The sequence below is a fragment of the Cebidichthys violaceus genome, unplaced genomic scaffold, assembly GCF_023349555.1.
Source record: "Cebidichthys violaceus isolate CVI_PGR_0920_01 unplaced genomic scaffold, fCebVio1.0.p SCAF_15, whole genome shotgun sequence".
In the NCBI taxonomy this organism is placed as follows: domain Eukaryota; kingdom Metazoa; phylum Chordata; class Actinopteri; order Perciformes; family Stichaeidae; genus Cebidichthys; species Cebidichthys violaceus.
The window spans coordinates 12,536,346-12,554,041 of NW_027176318.1; the positions used below are offsets into that span (position 1 = coordinate 12,536,346).

Sequence of the window (17,696 nt, forward strand, 5' to 3'; positions counted from 1 at the left end):
ACACATACACTTATATACAGGCACATACACACTTTTGTTCTATCGCAGTGGAAAAAAAGGGATTCAAATGATCAAAGATCTTCAATTCTTTGCAAAAAGTAAATATATATAAATTATCGTGTTTTCCTGATATATACTTTCTACTGTACAACAACAACTTAGTTAAAATACATCTGTCAACTTCTCATGTTTGTGCAAGCCCACAATGTTTTATTGTAATGCTTTTCTTTTAGCTTTTTTGGTTTATTATACATTACGTTTTTATGCTCTGATTCAATTGTTTGCTTTGCATACTTTTACTCCCTTGCAATGATCGAATAACTTTGACAGTTTGCTATAGTTGTTCACAGACCAGCTGTAGACATGACATCAACACTTCCACATGTTGAATCTGCCACAAGAGCTATGCAAATAATAAAAGTAACCACCATAGTCTAACTGACCACTGTAGAACATCAGCACGTGAGTGCATTATTATAACAAAAACTAAGAAGGGTGATCTATTACTTGAGCCAGAATCTGGTTATAGGTGTGTAGTACCTGTCTAAAATTGAAAGTCACTCACCGCGATTGAAGGTAAAGGGGAAACATCTTGGTCTCTGTGGCTGACTGATGTTGCACTGTGAATTTGAGCGGGGCAGCACCGAGTGGTCACATTTTGAGGCATCTGATTAGGTGACTAACCATGTGCTGCCTGTTAGTCTGATTTAATTACAGCTAGAGACATGAGGGGGGGGGGGGGAAACGTTTCCTTCTTTTTTCTTAGGAACCTCCTTAACAAAATGGATGGTGAAGTCTTTTTGGCTTCAGTGACATGTTACAAGTAGACAATGCAACAGAATCTCTGTGAAGTTTTTATTCGGTTCTCGTGCAGTCATATTAGTTTAACCGATGAAGAAGCACCCACGATGAGTCCAATCAGTTAATCAATTGAATCATGTATTATAGCTGGGTAATTGTATTGTAAATATGCAAATAACAAAACTGCAACATACTTAAAATAGTTTACCAAACTACTGGTAGAGGCTTAATCAACCAATAGTAATTTAGAGCAATATGGATGCTACATGATCAAACAAACTAAATCTTTTCTGTGGAAGTATAGGGCTGGTTGCTAAAGTATACACATTAATGAGCTCTACATGTAAGGGCCACAGTTAAAAAGGCACATGAAGAGATTATCTCAATGACTGCTGATGAGGAGCAGAAGTCTACGCCTAAAGCTTCTCAGGACCTCTCCCACTTCTAGCTCAATACTGCCATCTACTGCTCAATACTATACAAGCACATTTGCAGTTTGGTTGCACGTGAATACTCGTGCAATTAAATAGATAGATGGATAGCCGGATAGATGGATAGATGGATAGATGGACAGACAGACAGACAGACAGACAGACAGACAGACAGACAGACAGACAGACAGACAGATCGATCGATCGATCGATCGATCGATCGATAGATAGATACTAAAATGTGTTCTTCTACAATCAAACAATCAAAGGAACAGAGTAAAAATGAAAAATATTGAGTATAAAAATGCACAGTATGTACAATGTAATAGAATAATACTAAATTAACTAACTAAACCCCATGCAGGATGCCCAGGCAGCTTTGTGCAGCTCCTTCAGCCACCTGCTGATTCACCATGGTGTGTGAAGGAGAGGTACCGCAGGTCCTTCCTTCCTGCTGCTGTCAGGCTGCACAACCAGCTGTGCACTGTCCATTTTGCTGCTGTGGTCCTGTGAATTTCCCCACTGTGAGACTAATAAAGGATTATCTTATCTTATCTTAAACACAGTAGTGCAAAGATTTTTTTTAACCAACAATAACAAATCATCTTAACCTTCTTGTACTGATAACCTGTAACATAAATAATTAAAAAAAAAAACCTTAGCAATGAATGACAGAGATGAAATAGTAAGACTTGGTGGCCATCATACTTTCACAAACAAATAAAATCCATATTTAATGACCACTTAAATAACAAAACAAATAGAATATTACTTGTGTGAACCGAGTTGCATTTTATACCATTTATTAAAGCCTATGATAACAAGTAAATGTCTGTATACATTTATATGCAACTTGGTTATAATGACAGTGTTGTTTCAACAACATATCTTCTATTTTAGCAGCCATTCGACAACATAACGTGTTGTTTCATAACGTACGTAGCGCCGCTGAACGCACCCCCAGTAACCAAGGCAATGACGCTATTCTCCGTTACCAAGGCATTCTCAAGGCAAACACTAACTGATAGCTATGTTAGCCAATCTGATAATCTTATAGCTATGATTTAACCTCCGTTTAGCCTCTTCACCGAGCTGAACTATACTATACAAATAGTTTACTAAAACCCTCGACTGCAGCACATTACCATTAGCTTCTTATCTGGTCGCTGCGTGGCCTAAATTAGAGGCTGAAACACCCTTTTTTTGGCCCCCGTTGGGATCATCTCAGGCTACAAGCTAGCTTAGTGACGTTAACGTTAGCTGCACAGCCACCATGGTAAGTAGCTGCGATCATCTGCTGTTTTTTTTTGGTAGCTTTTAGAAGTTAGCATGCTAATCATCTCACTCAGTTTCATATAAAGACAAGAAAGCAGATAGCAGTCATCCCCAAATATAGCACCTTGTATGTGCACGCTCATGTGAATAGGCCGTCACACATTAGCAGGGGGAAATCCTCTTCAAGTTAGCTCATAAGCTAGTCGTGGTTTCCATTACAGCCTCTCTCTCTCTCTCTCTCTCTCTCTCTCTCTCTCTCTCTCTCTCTCTCTCTCTCTCTCGCTCTCTCTGTCCATCTTTAACGTTACTCTTTTCTCTCTTCTTGTCTCCATGTAGGCTGAATTTGGGTTTAATGAACACCATCAGAATGAAGTCATCAATTACATGCGATTTGCACGTTCAAAGATGGTCCTGAGACTTAAGACCATTGACTCATGCTTTGAAGAACTCAAAGATAGCAGGTGACTGGTCATACTTCTGTTTTTGTTGTCATTCTTTTTTATGTAAATGAAACTTTTACTCACTTACCTTAAGACTCATATTCAAAAGAAGGGGGGATATATCATACAACGATGGAGTGCTTTTGGAGCTGTAATGTTCATGTGTGTTTCTCTCTGTAGGCTGGTGGAGGAAACCTTCACAGTGGACGAGGTGAAGGAGATGCTGGACGGGCTGCAGGCGGTGGTGCATGGGGAGGTGGAGATGGAGCTCATCAACACAGCTCACACCAACGTGCTGCTGCTCAGGCAGCACTTCTCACAGGCTGAGAAGTTCTACCTTCGACTGCAGAGCGACATCTCGGAGCTGGAGAACAGGTGAGCAGCGAGGAAAGGAAGCAGATTCAGGCTCTCCTGTTGATTGTTTGGTTAACACACCTAAAAACACAAAGCAAACATTTGACGAAAGGCATCCTGGTCAGGTTTGCTGCCGCATGAGTACATCACGTTCTTATTCAGATATTATACAGCGCCTCTTTATATTACATTTTTATTTAGTAAAAATGGAAAATATATATATATATATCGTTGCACCTGTGTGCACAAGATCTGAATTTTGTAAAAAATGTTTTTTTTTTAAATTTTGTAAAAATTCAAAAAAAAACATGAAATAAGCTGATGTGATGTGAGTTTCAGGTCAAACAGAGTGCCACACCAAAGTAAGAAGTGCGCTAGGCCTCTAAACCTTCATGTTCATGAGAATAACTCCTCCACTTTGTGCCACTTCCTCCTCAGGGCTGTTTAGGTTTAGATCTCTTGCATTTCACAGTATGTATGCCAGGCAAAAAGGTCATGGCCAAGCCACATACATAATGACAATTTAACCCTTTTTCCATTTCAATGGTTTCCTATTTGCAGTGACGTTCATTTAGCTTGAAAACCACAACTGCTGCCACATTGTTGTTTACATTTTAATGTCAGTTCACCCAAATTACAAAAATATCATACTTTGAGACTTCTACCAATACAATAGAGGTGAGCAGAGCGGTGAATGTTGATGAACCTCAAACCAAAAAAATAATAATTTAAAGAACAGAATAAGAATGTAACACCCCACAATGTATCATCTTGAGAAACAAGGATGTTATTTATAGAATTATGCTGACATTTTTCTAATGAAATATTTGTTTTAGCCTCACAAAAATGTGTCTTCTATAGTTTGGGTGAACTAACTCTTTAATCCTTAAACTCAATTAAATTTGTAATTTCAATATTACATATTTTTACACATTTAAAAAATGTAATTTTATTAAAGTACATTTTTTATTATAAAATAAATAATAATAATAATAATGACTATCAGCTGGTGAAATGGTGAAGTCCTACAAAGGTTTGGGGCCACATATGATGAAACAGAATCATCTAAAAGGACTTTCTTGCTGTTGTTACCAAGCAAGGGTGCCGAGAGTGCCTCTTCATATTACAAGCCACCGCATGTACATGTGAAACCAGCAATGAAGATAAATCACATTTGAACTGTTGTCAGAGGGTACATTGCACTGTTGACATTTTGGCAAAGCATGTATTAAGGCTTTTTTTGGCTCAAATACAGTCAGGTTTTAGAGCATAGAGGTTGTTATGTAGATGAAAAATACAACACAGTGTAAACGTTTCGATGACTATGTTCCAAAATGAAATAATGTCAGTGGTTTTGATATACAAAGTCAAAACTAAAGCCCAAAGCACACGTCACCTTGTTCTTCTTTTTGCGAGTGAGATTGAGGAAGCAAGGCCTCAGTATCGTCAGTATCGGAGCAAAAGGTCATAAAAATGTTCTTAACGTGTTATGAACTAATGCCACTGGCCGGTATGATCATTGTAAAGCTCTCTGTTTGAACGTACTTCTATGATATTCAAGTGAACTTCACGCCACTTCTGACCTCTGTAACCTTTCACCTTGTTAAAACACTCAACATGTTTTGGAAAAGTTCTTTTGTTTTGTAATATGCACGTAGTGGGTGTATAAAGAAGCCCTAAAGTGTGTGTTTTTTCCCCCTCTCACGGGGCTCTGCCCTACGTGGCTAACACGGCGTACAAAGCAAGGAATACGCCCCATGTCACAGTCTACGTGTGTTCAGCTGCTTTTTAAAAACCACATATAAGCTTTCCAGAGAGCAGTTCTGTTCACCACAAGCATAGAGCTTATATCATAAGTGCTAAACTGCCATCGAGAACAAGAGGTGTTTATTTTCCTTGCCAAAGATACATAACTGCCAAAAATTTTTATTTTTGTAGCGTACAAAAAAAACATTGTGGTGGGAAGCTGACAGTTGTGTGAGGAGATAAACACATTGTTCTTATTATCAGATCAGCTCCAATCTGTTCAGTGCTGCTCATAAACATATTGACAATATTACCGTTACATACTTTTGTATTTTATAGACAAATAGTTCAAGCTTTTCGTATCCCCTTCCCTGTAATTCGATTAATTATTCTGCTGTCCAATTCTTTGCTCTTTTACCTTTTTATAGGGAGCTGTTAGAACAAGTGGCTGAATTTGAGAAGACTGACTTTAAAACCACTAATAAGGTGAGCATGGTGTCGAGCTTTACGCAACACAGTCGATAGTCATTAATCATGTGTTCAAAGGATATTTACACCCACATGGAATTCAGTATCTTAGAGAGCAGTGCTGCCGTGCAATTGAAATTGTCTGACATGTCAGGCCCCCTGCCTGTTCACGAGTAGCCGTGCGGTTAAGAAGTCACACATCACTGAGGTCGACGTGTGGTTTCACGCCGTTAAAGAAAAACAAGTGTAATACAATATGCTGCTCTTTCATCGGTTTGACTATTCACACCTTACCTCTCAAAAAGGTACACACTACTCATCTGCACATTTATAAAAAAAAAAAAGCAAGACGGATATAAAAGTTTTATTTTTTACCATTACATCTTACATGCAGTAATATGACGGAATAAACAATATATTTTAACACAACTTTATTCCCAGATAAACCAGGAAACAAGCAAACCCAAGCTAGCACCGCTGAATGAAGGCGGGGTGTCTGAACTTCTTAACAAGGTAAAGAAATACATTGCATGAATTACATATTGTTCTAAAAGTGATTTTATTTATATTTTATATATATATATATATATATATATACACACACTCCTTCACACCCATGTTAAACATGTTTTCCAGGAGATAGTGAGACTACAGGAGGAAAATGACAAACTGAAAGCCAGGGTGCGGACTTTAGAATCACAGGTATAACAATAAGCCGTACATTTCTAAACACAGCAACGTTTCTTCTGATTCGTGCACCGGTTGTAAACTCTCTGCTCTGATTCATTTTCTGAGGCCATGAGTGCTCTGGACGAGAGAACCAAAGCAGAGAGAGCCCTGAAAGACATTCAGAAGGGGAAAGGTGACCAGCAGGTACTGTTTGGAGTTTGGCTTGGCAAAGTAGCGTCATCTTCATTTTGACTTTTTGAGTTTGCTCCCCATTCCACTACTTCTTTTTTTTAGTTTTCTTAAACCTTCATTTTGTTGCATCTGAACATTTGCTGTCATTTGGTTTCATCCGCTAACTTGGACCTCGAATGGTACGTACCCAGCTGACCAAAGTGTTGCTTTTGTCTCTCCCTGTGAATAGGAATAGGGTGTAGATTCTGTAACGATTGCCGTTCACTCCATTTAAACTTCTTCACCGTTTCTTTTCCCCCCCTTCAAGCTGGCTGCTCAATCCCAGGAGATCAGCAGTCTCGAGGACACGGTGGCGGCTCTGAGGGATGACTATGAAAGGTCTCTTAGCGCCAACTCGGCCTCCCAGAAGGGTCTGCAGGAGAACCTGATCTCTGCCAAACATGAGCTTCTGCGAGTGCAGGAGCAGCTGTCCTTGGCCGAGAAGGTGCGTCACTGTGGGTGTAACCAGCATCGGAAGTTAACACACGTTATACTGTTAATCAAACATGTTTATAGAAACAGCTGGTATTGGTGCGTTCAGCTTCTGTTGCAGTTATTTTCACGTGTTCGTGTGTGTGTGTGTGTGTGTGTGTGTTCATGTGTGTGTGTGTGTGGTGTGCAGGAGTTGGACAAGAAGTTCCAGCAAACTGCGGCCTACCGCAACATGAAGGAGATCCTGACCAAGAAAAATGAGCAGATCAAAGACATTAGAAAACGATTGCAGAGGTGAGCTTTAAGTGTAAATCAATGCTGGTCCCTCCAGAAGAGGAATGTTTTGTAAAACTAGCAGACACACCGGTATGGCCCTTCAACTTCAGCCACATTTGTTCCGTCCTGTGCTTGAAAATGTGGCTTTCATACAGAGATATTTGTCTAATTTCAGTTTTTTTTTAACGCCGTTGTTGCTCGTCTGTTTCAGATACGAGTCCAATGAATGAGTTCTACCCACGACAACAGGTGGCCGGAAGGGTCAGACAGGAACGAGAAACGGACAAGACGAGAGAGACAGAAAAAAGCACTTCTCCGAGGAATTGTTTATTCATGCTTTATCTGGCATCTTCAGTAATCATTGGCTTTAGTAAAGAGTGCGAGCAGAGCGGGGGAGGTCGTCGGTACGCACCGCTGAGCACACTGATGAGGTAGTGACAAACGATAGCCTTCTCCAGATGTGCTTTTTTTTTTTTTTTTTTCTACGGCCCAGTTGTGGAGCTGACTGACTGTAGCTAGCAGACTTCCCTCAGTGCTCTATGCAATTACTATCACGTCCCTGTTTAAAGAGGCCTTGTGCATTTGCTGAACCGGACAGATACGCACTGTCTGCCTGAAGCATTGCAGTCGCATCTATCAGATGGTTATTGGTGATATTTAGCTTTCTAGCACCGGGTAGTTGATCGTTGATATTTTGCTGATCAGTCTTAATTTTAGCAGTCGGTTTTGTAATCTAGACATTGTTGAGTTAGACCCAAGCAAACCCCCAAGCCGGTGTGTTTATTAATAGTGAAGAGCTTCAATGTTTACCGACTTTCTGAGGTCAACCCTGCTTTAATTTGTTCCCGAAAAATTGTATTGCATTTCACACAAAAATGTATTTTCGATGATGCGAACATTCTGTGAAAGTCTGATCATCGAAAATATACCAAAATTTCTCGCGTTTAGTTTTTTCTGCTCTTGCTTTGTTGAATGACGTTGATGGCGGTCTGGAATGATTTCCCTACACATAGGGCATAGAATATTTTTGTCTGGAATCTTTAACTGTGTACTTTTCGTATTGCTGTGGGTGATGGAGTGTAAGAGAAAAAAAATAAATATATATATATATATATACATGATGTTCATGAAGTAATGCTCTTGTAGAGTATGATACATCTACCTTGTATTACACTAGATGTGCATCTGTTTGTATCGTGCAACGTATGAGGTAATAAAATCTGTTGACAAAATAAACGTGTGCTCATTCTTAGTGAGTCAAGTGTTTTTTCTTCACAGTTTAAGATGTATTTAATCGTATAAACACCAAGTAGATTCACTGAAGACTGAAGCTTTCTGACCTATGATTTTATTCTAATATGTTCTGACTATGAAAACATCAGATCATAAATATGCCATGTGAAGGACTGAAAACATGCCCAGGTTGTCGCTCTTCTTTGACCCGCTGCATGCTGGGATTGCCTTCAGGGTATTGTGACACTGGCAATAAACAATAAAAAAAAAACATAAAAAGTTTGAAGAACAAATAGGACATTGATTATGATCGATTCTAGACTGAACAGACAACAAGGGGGCGCCAGACTGCAACAATGCTTAAATGCCTCTCTGCATAAAGCGTGACAAGCTGTATACATGGGGCTGTATGATCTTAGTGGCTACATGTGGCCTGAATTCATGCAATTGCGGTACTTCAGGGGATGTGGATTCAGAAGAAGATTATGATGAGCTATTTTAAATTTTCAGTCTTGCTTCATGTTTTAACCACTGAATGGTTTTACAAGCCAGGACACGTGTGAATACTCCATTCTCTAAGGAAGAAGGAGAGCGAGAGAGAGAGACATTTGTCCTCTTTAGGGCTGAGGATGGCTTTAGTCACTGAGCCCCCAGGATGCCCCCTGATACCGCGATCAGCATGATACAGGTGGATGCAGACAGTGTGGAGTGGAGTATGAACGGTGTCTTCAGCAACAAAGAGAAAGACATTTGTAAAAGACGAAAGGCATTTTTAATGGATTTTTTTCTCCTTTTTAATTCGATTATATTAGTGTGTAGAGACAGAGAGATCAGACAGATATCAACATTCGAAATTAGCCTACCAGTTCATCAACTGCACTTGTTCTTAACTCTACACTTTAGTTCCTTCATCTGCTTCCTTAGCTGTTTGAAGTGCCAAGAGAAAGAGCTCACTGTGTTTGCATTGTTGGTGTTAACCAGAGTGGATAGAGATAGTGGTCACCACCCCCCTCTCCCTGTTGTTTTCTGTGAAACTCTTCAAGCCACAGTCTGTCCTGAGTTAAACCGGTGTTGGTGTTGCATCATGTGCAGGAGTTGTATTCATGGTGTGAAAAGGGGAGGAGGGGAAAGAAAACACGTGGTGGGTTTATAACGCTAATGACAATATTCTTTGAAACCTGTGTGCTCTGCTGTCAAAACATAAAAGATGAAGAATTTCTTCTCAACCTATTTATTGCATTTGTGTGCTTGTAACATCGCAGCGCATGCATCTGTTTTCTATAAGTAGCATCAAAGGAGAGACCGTCATGGGACAGCTGCTCATATTTTCAGATATGGATGCAAATGCTGAACAGTTGTCTATCAGTGCATGACATAAATCACAGTGAGCAGGTACACAGGAAGTGGTGACTTGTGTCTCTTGGTACCGAACTCAATCTGTCGCCCTGCTGACAGCTGTGACGGTGACAGTACTTTCCCACAATATGAGCCAACTGTTAATATGTGAGAGCGGTGTACCCATTCACTGCAGCTTCCTGCTCAACGAAAAGATATCAAAGGGGTTTTCTCAGTTTCACTAGCAAAACAAAAGCTTCTGTTTAGTTTTTCTCCAGAATCACAGAGTAAACTTTTTGCTTGAGGAGAAATAGTTTCTGAATTCAGGGTGATGTCCAGAGTGATGTATGGTGTTCAAAAAAAACCCAATGGTGCTGAGTTAGCTGTAATCTTTCGGTCCTTCATTAGAAATCCATATTGTGTGGCTAAAAAGCTTCTTCTTCTTGGGTTTGAATAGTTCCCTAAATATCAGTATCACAGAGCTTTATAAAGAAAGCAGAGACAGACTGTACAGTATATGATGTGTTCACTTACTTAAAGTCAGACTATGTGCCTTTTGAACCACTGCTCTAATGTTTCATTGAATAAATACAAACCATAATTGTTTTGCCAAATCTAAAGAGGATCAATTCCTAATCCCTAACAGAAACAGGATTCCAAACTCAAGCATTTGGTGATCACTTGCGGCTCCTACCGGTTGGTTAAGTGAGGAGTCAGCAGTCAATGTCGGTATAAAACGGTCAATAAAATACGTTTTTCAAACATTCTGAATCACCACAACAACAACAAGAGGTCCTGGAGCACACAGTCAAATATGTGCACAAAAAATATCAGCTATTATATAATATTAGCTGAGGACAGACAGACAGATCCATGCGCACACACACACACACACACACACACACACACACACACACACACACACACACACACACACACACACACACACACACATGATCCCCTCATGGTTTACGCCTGGTGGAGATAATGAAAATGTACTGTTATGGTGTCTAAAGTTTGCAAACTTAAAATACATTATATATATATATATATATATATATATATATATATATATACACACACGTGATGCCTCTTCTCTACCTGTGCAGTTGTTACACTATGTCTAACCATTTACCACTGTTGTGTAATTGTAAATAGGGCCCACTGTGCCTGCTGCTCATGCAAAGTTATAGTCTCCGGTGACCCCAGTACCAGTATTTGTACCATTTATACCGCTGTATTTTCAAAAGGAGAAGTTCTGCAACAATTATTCCAAGGTCAAGGATAAAAGCACACACAGATATAATATTTCTGGTTTATTTTCCCCACAGATATTCAGTGATTGCCTCCATCTCTGTGACTCACCCACTGGCTCCTCAGCTGTACCTCCTGACCACAAGGCCTTGGCTATATCCATGTGTGTTGTGACAGAGTCAGGAGGCATGTTATTAAGGCTATAAAAGGTTATGTGAGTTCTCAGCTATCAGGAGCTCACTATCTTTTGATAATCTGAGTGTGCAACTTGCAAAAAAAAAAGTGGCACAGATAAGATTAACAGATATCAGACATTTCAGTCACCTCTGAGAATTGTTGCTCAATGTTTTGTCTTGTTGATAGATACCGTTCCATGAAATAGCATATCTACAGCACATCGTATACATTGAGTTCAGCAAATGACTCAACACTCAAACTGGCTTCTGTGTCATTTCATTTCTATGGTGCAGAACTAAGTATGATTAGCATGTGATACCCGATGAAAAGCTGCTGAATGAGTTGTGCGGGCAGCTGTTTGTGGGCACATGAAGATACAACTGGAGAGGTTTTCAACATCGTTTATGGCCCGGTATCTCAAATAAGCACTGCACTAGGTGATCAGTTTGTGAGTGTCGGTCGTACTGATTTCAGGTTTGAGTCAGCACATACTCCCCTCAGAGACATCAGGTCATGCAGAACGCGTCACGTTTCTATGAAACCTAAAACGGGGAACTTCTGAATATTTGTGAAACTTATTGACGTGCTTTTTTTAAAAGAGATGACGCTATAGCTGAAAATGCAACATACAGACTGCTGTTGACAAAAGAATTCTCGCCATATATAAAAAGCCAATGCAAAGTTATGATAAAAGCATGCAAAGTCAATGAAAGAAGATAAGGGAAGGCTATTTTTTTCCCCCGTGTCTGCTACAAAAATAACAACATGCATTATTGCAAAGACAGACTTAAGACATATCTCTGTCAGAATAAAGCAGTTAAAATCAGTAGTTCCCAACAATAACTGTCTCTTTGCAAAGATTAAAATGCCTCATTGTGCTTCTATAATCTTCAACTGGGGACCTGATGCTGCATCGTCCTCCATTTGTTTCTATAAAGGGAATCAAGTTGCGACTGTATGTCACACGCTGAGTTTTATGTGCTCACAGATTAGAACAATGCGGTCAATTAGCTTGCACTTCTGCAGTTAGCGATGTTGTGCGAGTGAAACCTCTCAGTCTACAACTTTCTTCAAACAGCTTGTTCCCAGAAGGAAAACACTCATCTGATCATGACACAGCCGTTTCCCTCTGCCTCACTGTGAGCGAAACCGAGAAACGCAACCAGCGTTTGGTAGAAATGTGAAGAGCTGATGGCCCACGCGCTCCGCATCTCCTCTTCACAATATGCTCAAAGTTATAATCAGGCCAGGAAGTGAAACAGAGAAGATAGCAACACACTTCTGTCCTTCACAAGGGCCAACACAGGCCCCCAAGAGAAACAGACACTCACAGGAAACCGCCAGAAAAAGTGATTTAAGCTCTTCTCTTGACTAATAAAGACTTTAAAACCATGTCATCGCTGCCTTTGTACACTCAGCTTTGTTTGGGCTCCAGGTTTATGCAGTTGGTATGACGGGGACTTTCTACGTTGCCATGTTTTGAAGTGTGGTCAGCGATGTGACTACTTGTCATGATATTCATTTCCCTTTGCTCTTGTCAACGTCAATAAACTTTGCATTTCCCTATATTCAAGTTCTTGTTTTTTTCCAAAACATGTCACATGAATGCAATTTCAACTTGGCAGCAATAGACACGGGAAATTAGGCAATTGTATGTGTTGGTTTTGCAGTGCCTATGCTACTGTATGAACCAGACTTATAGTTTAATTTAACTTGGATGGAACAAACTCAAATCCAGGTTAAAGGCATAGTTTGACATTTTGGGAAATGCTTCCAGATTCATATTTACTGTGCAGACAGAGGATCGATCTTTTCATCCAACTCTCAGCAAGACAGAAAATAATTTCCCCAAAAGGTTGATTTGTTCCTATGAACTTCAACAAGTTGGGCACTTGATCTTATGATAAAAGGGGATGTTGTTTCATCACCGCTGACTTGAAATAGAAAATTGAAACCTCTCAAAAAGACTTCCCTCACACTGTTGACACGTCTATTCAGTAAGACATTTCAAAGGAAAGCTAATTGTTGCTTGGACAGTCATTTTAGGCCACACTGAGCTGGAAGTGCTATGTAACAACGGGGCTTACAGCGTCTCAACATTGACTACCTCCTCCAGATGTGATCTTTAATCACAGCTCATGGTTTTCAGTTTCATGCATCACTCATCCGTGGTGTTAAGTGCTCCACCTGTGTACACACAGTGTGTCAAACACAGGCTTTGACTTGATAAAACTTAAATGGGTTGTGGAAGGAATGCGGGTGTATTGTTTTGGTTCTAGTTTGATGGACATGGCTCACTGGGTTGAGTCTAAAAGTCACACAGCTTCCCCATGAAAATCTGGCACAATGAGAGCATGCATGTTCAAAGATCATATGTGGAAACAAGTTGCCTTTTAATTCAATGCATATTTTAGATATAGCTGTGTTTTGGGTAAGAAATCTAGAGCAGCAAGGGTCGTGTGTGTGGTTTTTTTGTCTGCAGAAGGAGATGGAGTGATATGATTCGGCACGTGATCCATGTGGTTAAAGGGAAACCATATAAGCAAGTGAAGATGTGTCTGTGTGTTAAAGTTACCAGTTGTACTACCCAGACGAAAAAAACAGAACTGTGACTGAGGCTGATCCCTTCGTCTCATCACTCAGTGGGTAAGTGATTTGTTGCACTACTACACAACTGTATAGGATGAAGAGGACATTTTCCATTTATCCATTAATATTATATTTCCTTATTTTTTTTTTTACATTTTTACAAATGTGTTAAACTAATATCCTGCTGTTCCTGCTGTTCGTTGTAGATAACATGGAAGAGACATTTACCACTTATATGACCACAGGAATGGATTATGCTGGAACTGATGATTATGGCGTAACTGTAAGTATTAATTTGAGATAACTATCTGTAGCCAAGTGAAAAACAATGAACCAGTGGTATGGTACATTTTGGTGTCTGATTTGGTTTGACTGCTCACAAATAGGGAAACAAACTTGCATGTGTGTCTCGATGTGCGTTTATACTTTAGTATTTACAGTATGCTTTTAAAGAACACTATATGGTAGAAGTCAATACTCAGGTTTCTTTGTGAACAAAGCCATGTCAGTGCTGTTCATGAAATATGATATATTAGATACTTTTTATGTTATGTTCATGTTTTTGATCGCATGCTCCAGGGACACACAGGGGGAAAAAAAGAATACAAGGTGTTATGAATGATTGTAATAATTACAAAATATCTGCCATGTGAAAAGTCTTGGTAAGATTTGGTGAAATAAGATGGAATATTTAGGCCTTTCAAATTAAAATCAGATCTTGAAATTGGCTGGGGAAACTCATATTGAGCTATATTTCACTAGTATTAGGAAGAGCCGTATAATAAGCCTGCAATGCCAAAAAGTTATGTTTTTTTTTTAAAAGATGTACTGTCTAAAAACAAGTCCCATCTCACTGCAGTGTTACTTGTTGGGTGATTATGTCTCCTGCTTTAAGATATTTTGACTAGTAATTAGGCAAACATACTTGGTAAGATTGCGTTTTTGCAGTGCAGCAGATGCATCTACAGCACACATCTGTAGGATGCTCAAATGCCACATTCATAGCCGCATCAGCGTCAAATGTTCCATTGTTTGAGAAAACCTAAGCCTCAGCTTTACTTGCTGTTTATCTCTGCCCTAAATCTAAACTCGATGCTTCTGGGGTACCGAGTTCTGCCGCGCGCCCCTTTCTGGAGCCCCTCAAGATCGGTTACCCTCACCCTCCCTCTCCAGGCTTGGATAGCAGCAGGAAGTTGTGCAGTAGTGTGGTTTCTCCTGCACAGACGCAACACCTGCACCTGAGAGCAATTTTTTTTTGCACGCTCTGGTTGGCACGTACGTCATCGACCGCTTTTGATGTCATATCACTGTATCCTCACTAAAAGCATGTTCTGTTGTGAAACCCTGACAGCAGCTTGTGAGTTGGGTAACAAGGACAGGAAATGAAAAGTGAGAATCAAGCAGCTTATTTCTAAGCTGCAAAGTAATTAGTAACCAAAGGTATCAAATACATTTACTGGAGTAAAAAGTACAACATTTGCCGCGGAGATGTAGCGGAGTAGAAGTATAAAGTAGCTGAAAATGGAAACACTCATGTAAAGTGCAAAGTACAGTACTTGAGTAAATGTAATTAGTTACTTGCGACCACTATCTGCCGCAAAAAAAACCCTCTTTAATATCGAATCAGCTGATAAGTTTTTGTTTTTTCGATTGCAGGACCCGTCTGATTACTCGGATGACTATGGTTCAGAGCCGACTGAAAACTCAGGCATTTGTGACAGAAGCTGGGTCAGGATTTTCCGTGGGCATTACGAACCACCTCTCTTCTGGATCATCTTCCTCCTTGGTGCCGTGGGTAACCTGCTGGTTGTTTGGATCTACACCACTGTGCGCAACCGCCTGAAAACCATGACCGACGTGTACCTGCTGAACCTGGCTGTGGCTGACCTCCTCTTCTTGTGCACGCTGCCCTTCTGGGCCGTCGATGCCACCAAGGGCTGGGGCTTTGGCGTCAGTCTCTGCAAAATTATGTCAGCGGTCTATAAAATCAACTTCTTCAGCAGCATGCTCCTGCTCACCTGCATCAGCGTGGACCGCTACATTGCTATTGTACAAGTCATCAAGGCCCAGAACCTGAAGAAAAAGAGGCTGTTCTACAGCAAACTTGCCTGCCTGGGTGTCTGGTTTGTCTCCACTCTCCTGGCCCTCCCAGAGTTCATCTTCGCCCAGGTGAAGACGGACCGAGGCGGGCAATCCCTCTGTACTCTGGTTTACTGGAACAACGCGTACAACCGCACGAAGATCCTGGTTCTGTCATTGCAGATCTGCATGGGCTTCTTCCTTCCTCTACTAGTTATGTTGTTTTGTTACTCAGTCATCATTCGCACACTTCTGCAGGCCAAGAGCTTTGAGAAGCACAAGGCCCTACGCGTCGTCTTCGCTGTGGTGTTTGTGTTTGTTCTCTCTCAGCTGCCTCACAACAGTCTGCTGATAATGGAGGCCATGCAGGCAGCTAATACTACCATCACCAATTGTGACATTATAACCCGGTCCGACGTAGCTGGACAGATCGCCAAGAGCCTGGCGTATACTCACGCCTGCCTGAACCCATTCCTGTACGTCTTCATAGGAGTGCGGTTCAGACAAGACCTCCTGAGGATTGTGAAGATGTGTGCTAGCTGTCTGGGCAAAGGAGGGCTCAGTAAAATACAGGCAGTTCCCAAACGTCCCTCCGTCATGTCAGACACTGATACTACCCCTGCCCTTTCCATATAAAAAATGTATATGGAATTTTCCTAAAATTTTCCTAAAATGTGAGACCTGAGCCTAGTTCAACATGATCATATCTATTTTTGTTCACAAGCATTAGTTACTAACAGAGCAACGATAAAATGCACAGCTTTGAAAGAAAAAAATACTCTTTGGAGATTACATTCATATTCTGACGGTCACAATCACAATTGTTCTGGAGTCACTGTATAAACTGTATATTCGTGTAAATACATTTTTTTTTAAGTGTTTGTATTCTTACATTCTTTCCATCATGTATTTGTCGTGTGCTGCTGAAACTGAATAATAAAAAAAAAAAAAATCAATTGTAACTTAGATTTTCAAGTAAAAAACATTAATTAAAAATGACAGAATCACGCAGCAGATTTCTTCATTGCTTCTCGGTACAAAAACAGGGGGGAACTTTTAACACTTATAAGCACAGACTACAAAACGAAAGCGGTGGTAAGTGATGACATAGACAGTTCATACCTATGGGAAAGTATTTGAGTACTTTCAGTGGTGTAACGTATCTGGTGTGGTGGGAAACACTTGAATGTGGCCTGTTCAATCCACAACGTTTTCGATCTGACTAGACGTCCTGCTGTCGACAGTCTGTGCCATCGTCTGTGCAGACACTCTTAACTGTTGAACCTTGTCTGGCTATGACTTGGCGGTTTCACAGTGGATGCCGACGGATGCCCATTCAAGAGGTTTCCCACAATCTCCTCGCAACGGTTGTAGCACAGAGACAGACGTGTCACTGCCTGAAAAAAAACGTTCCCTGTTCAGCCACAACTTTCCAAGCACCGGATTTCAGTTTTACCAACATCAAAAAGAGGCTAACTGAATCCTTGGAGGCATTGATTTTTTTAGTAAAAAAAAAAGACACAAAATCTACATGAAATTTAACGCACAAGTTAGCAGAAGTTATTACTTGTCTGACCTGTGCCAGCGAACATCAAAGCCTAATGCGAGGACCCAAGATATCAGGGGAATAAGCAATCATACCATTGAACATAGCACTAGCTGAACCTGCCTTGGTATAAACCATAACAGCATCAGGGAGCTTCAACATGGCAATGAATCCGCTAAAAAAAAAAAGAAGAAAAAAAAGGAAAAGCTCATAATTCAATTAAAGGGCCAGTGAGTCGCATTTATTCGGTCTTTTTGCAGCTTTTCAGCATCTATTTGCAGAAATGGAATATAATATTACCTTAAAATGAGCCGTTTGTATTTAGGGATGGAGCTGGTCCTCTTAACAGAGTCTGCTATG

At 40.4% G+C, this 17,696-nt stretch overlaps 2 protein-coding genes across 2 annotated transcripts; both read left to right on the forward strand.

Moving 5' to 3' along the window:
* Positions 1-2,242: 2,242 nt before the first annotated feature.
* Positions 2,243-8,372, forward strand: lztfl1 (leucine zipper transcription factor-like 1). The gene is made up of 10 exons (XM_068710118.1): positions 2,243-2,508; positions 2,844-2,968; positions 3,128-3,322; positions 5,476-5,533; positions 5,957-6,028; positions 6,152-6,217; positions 6,311-6,388; positions 6,684-6,860; positions 7,038-7,141; positions 7,335-8,372. The coding sequence occupies exons 1-10, from the start codon at positions 2,506-2,508 to the stop codon at positions 7,351-7,353; spliced, it is 897 nt and encodes a 298-aa protein (XP_068566219.1). The 5' UTR covers positions 2,243-2,505; the 3' UTR covers positions 7,354-8,372.
* A 5,301-nt stretch (positions 8,373-13,673) lies between these two features.
* Positions 13,674-16,801, forward strand: LOC137871971 (C-C chemokine receptor type 9-like). The gene is made up of 3 exons (XM_068710119.1): positions 13,674-13,768; positions 13,918-13,994; positions 15,368-16,801. Exons 2-3 carry the CDS (start codon positions 13,923-13,925, stop codon positions 16,424-16,426), a joined length of 1,131 nt encoding a protein of 376 aa, XP_068566220.1. The 5' UTR covers positions 13,674-13,768; positions 13,918-13,922; the 3' UTR covers positions 16,427-16,801.
* Positions 16,802-17,696: the final 895 nt, after the last annotated feature.

Excerpts from the sequence above, each read along its gene's own strand:
- lztfl1 (XM_068710118.1), top strand. Across the intron at positions 3,323-5,475 it reads ATCTCGGAGCTGGAGAACAG|GGAGCTGTTAGAACAAGTGG; the intron begins GTGAGCAGCGAG and ends ACCTTTTTATAG. Across the intron at positions 6,389-6,683 it reads AGGGGAAAGGTGACCAGCAG|CTGGCTGCTCAATCCCAGGA; the intron begins GTACTGTTTGGA and ends CCCCCCTTCAAG.
- LOC137871971 (XM_068710119.1), top strand. The coding sequence starts at position 13,923 with ATGGAAGAGACATTTACCACTTATATGACCACAGGAATGGATTATGCT. Across the intron at positions 13,995-15,367 it reads CTGATGATTATGGCGTAACT|GACCCGTCTGATTACTCGGA; the intron begins GTAAGTATTAAT and ends TTTCGATTGCAG.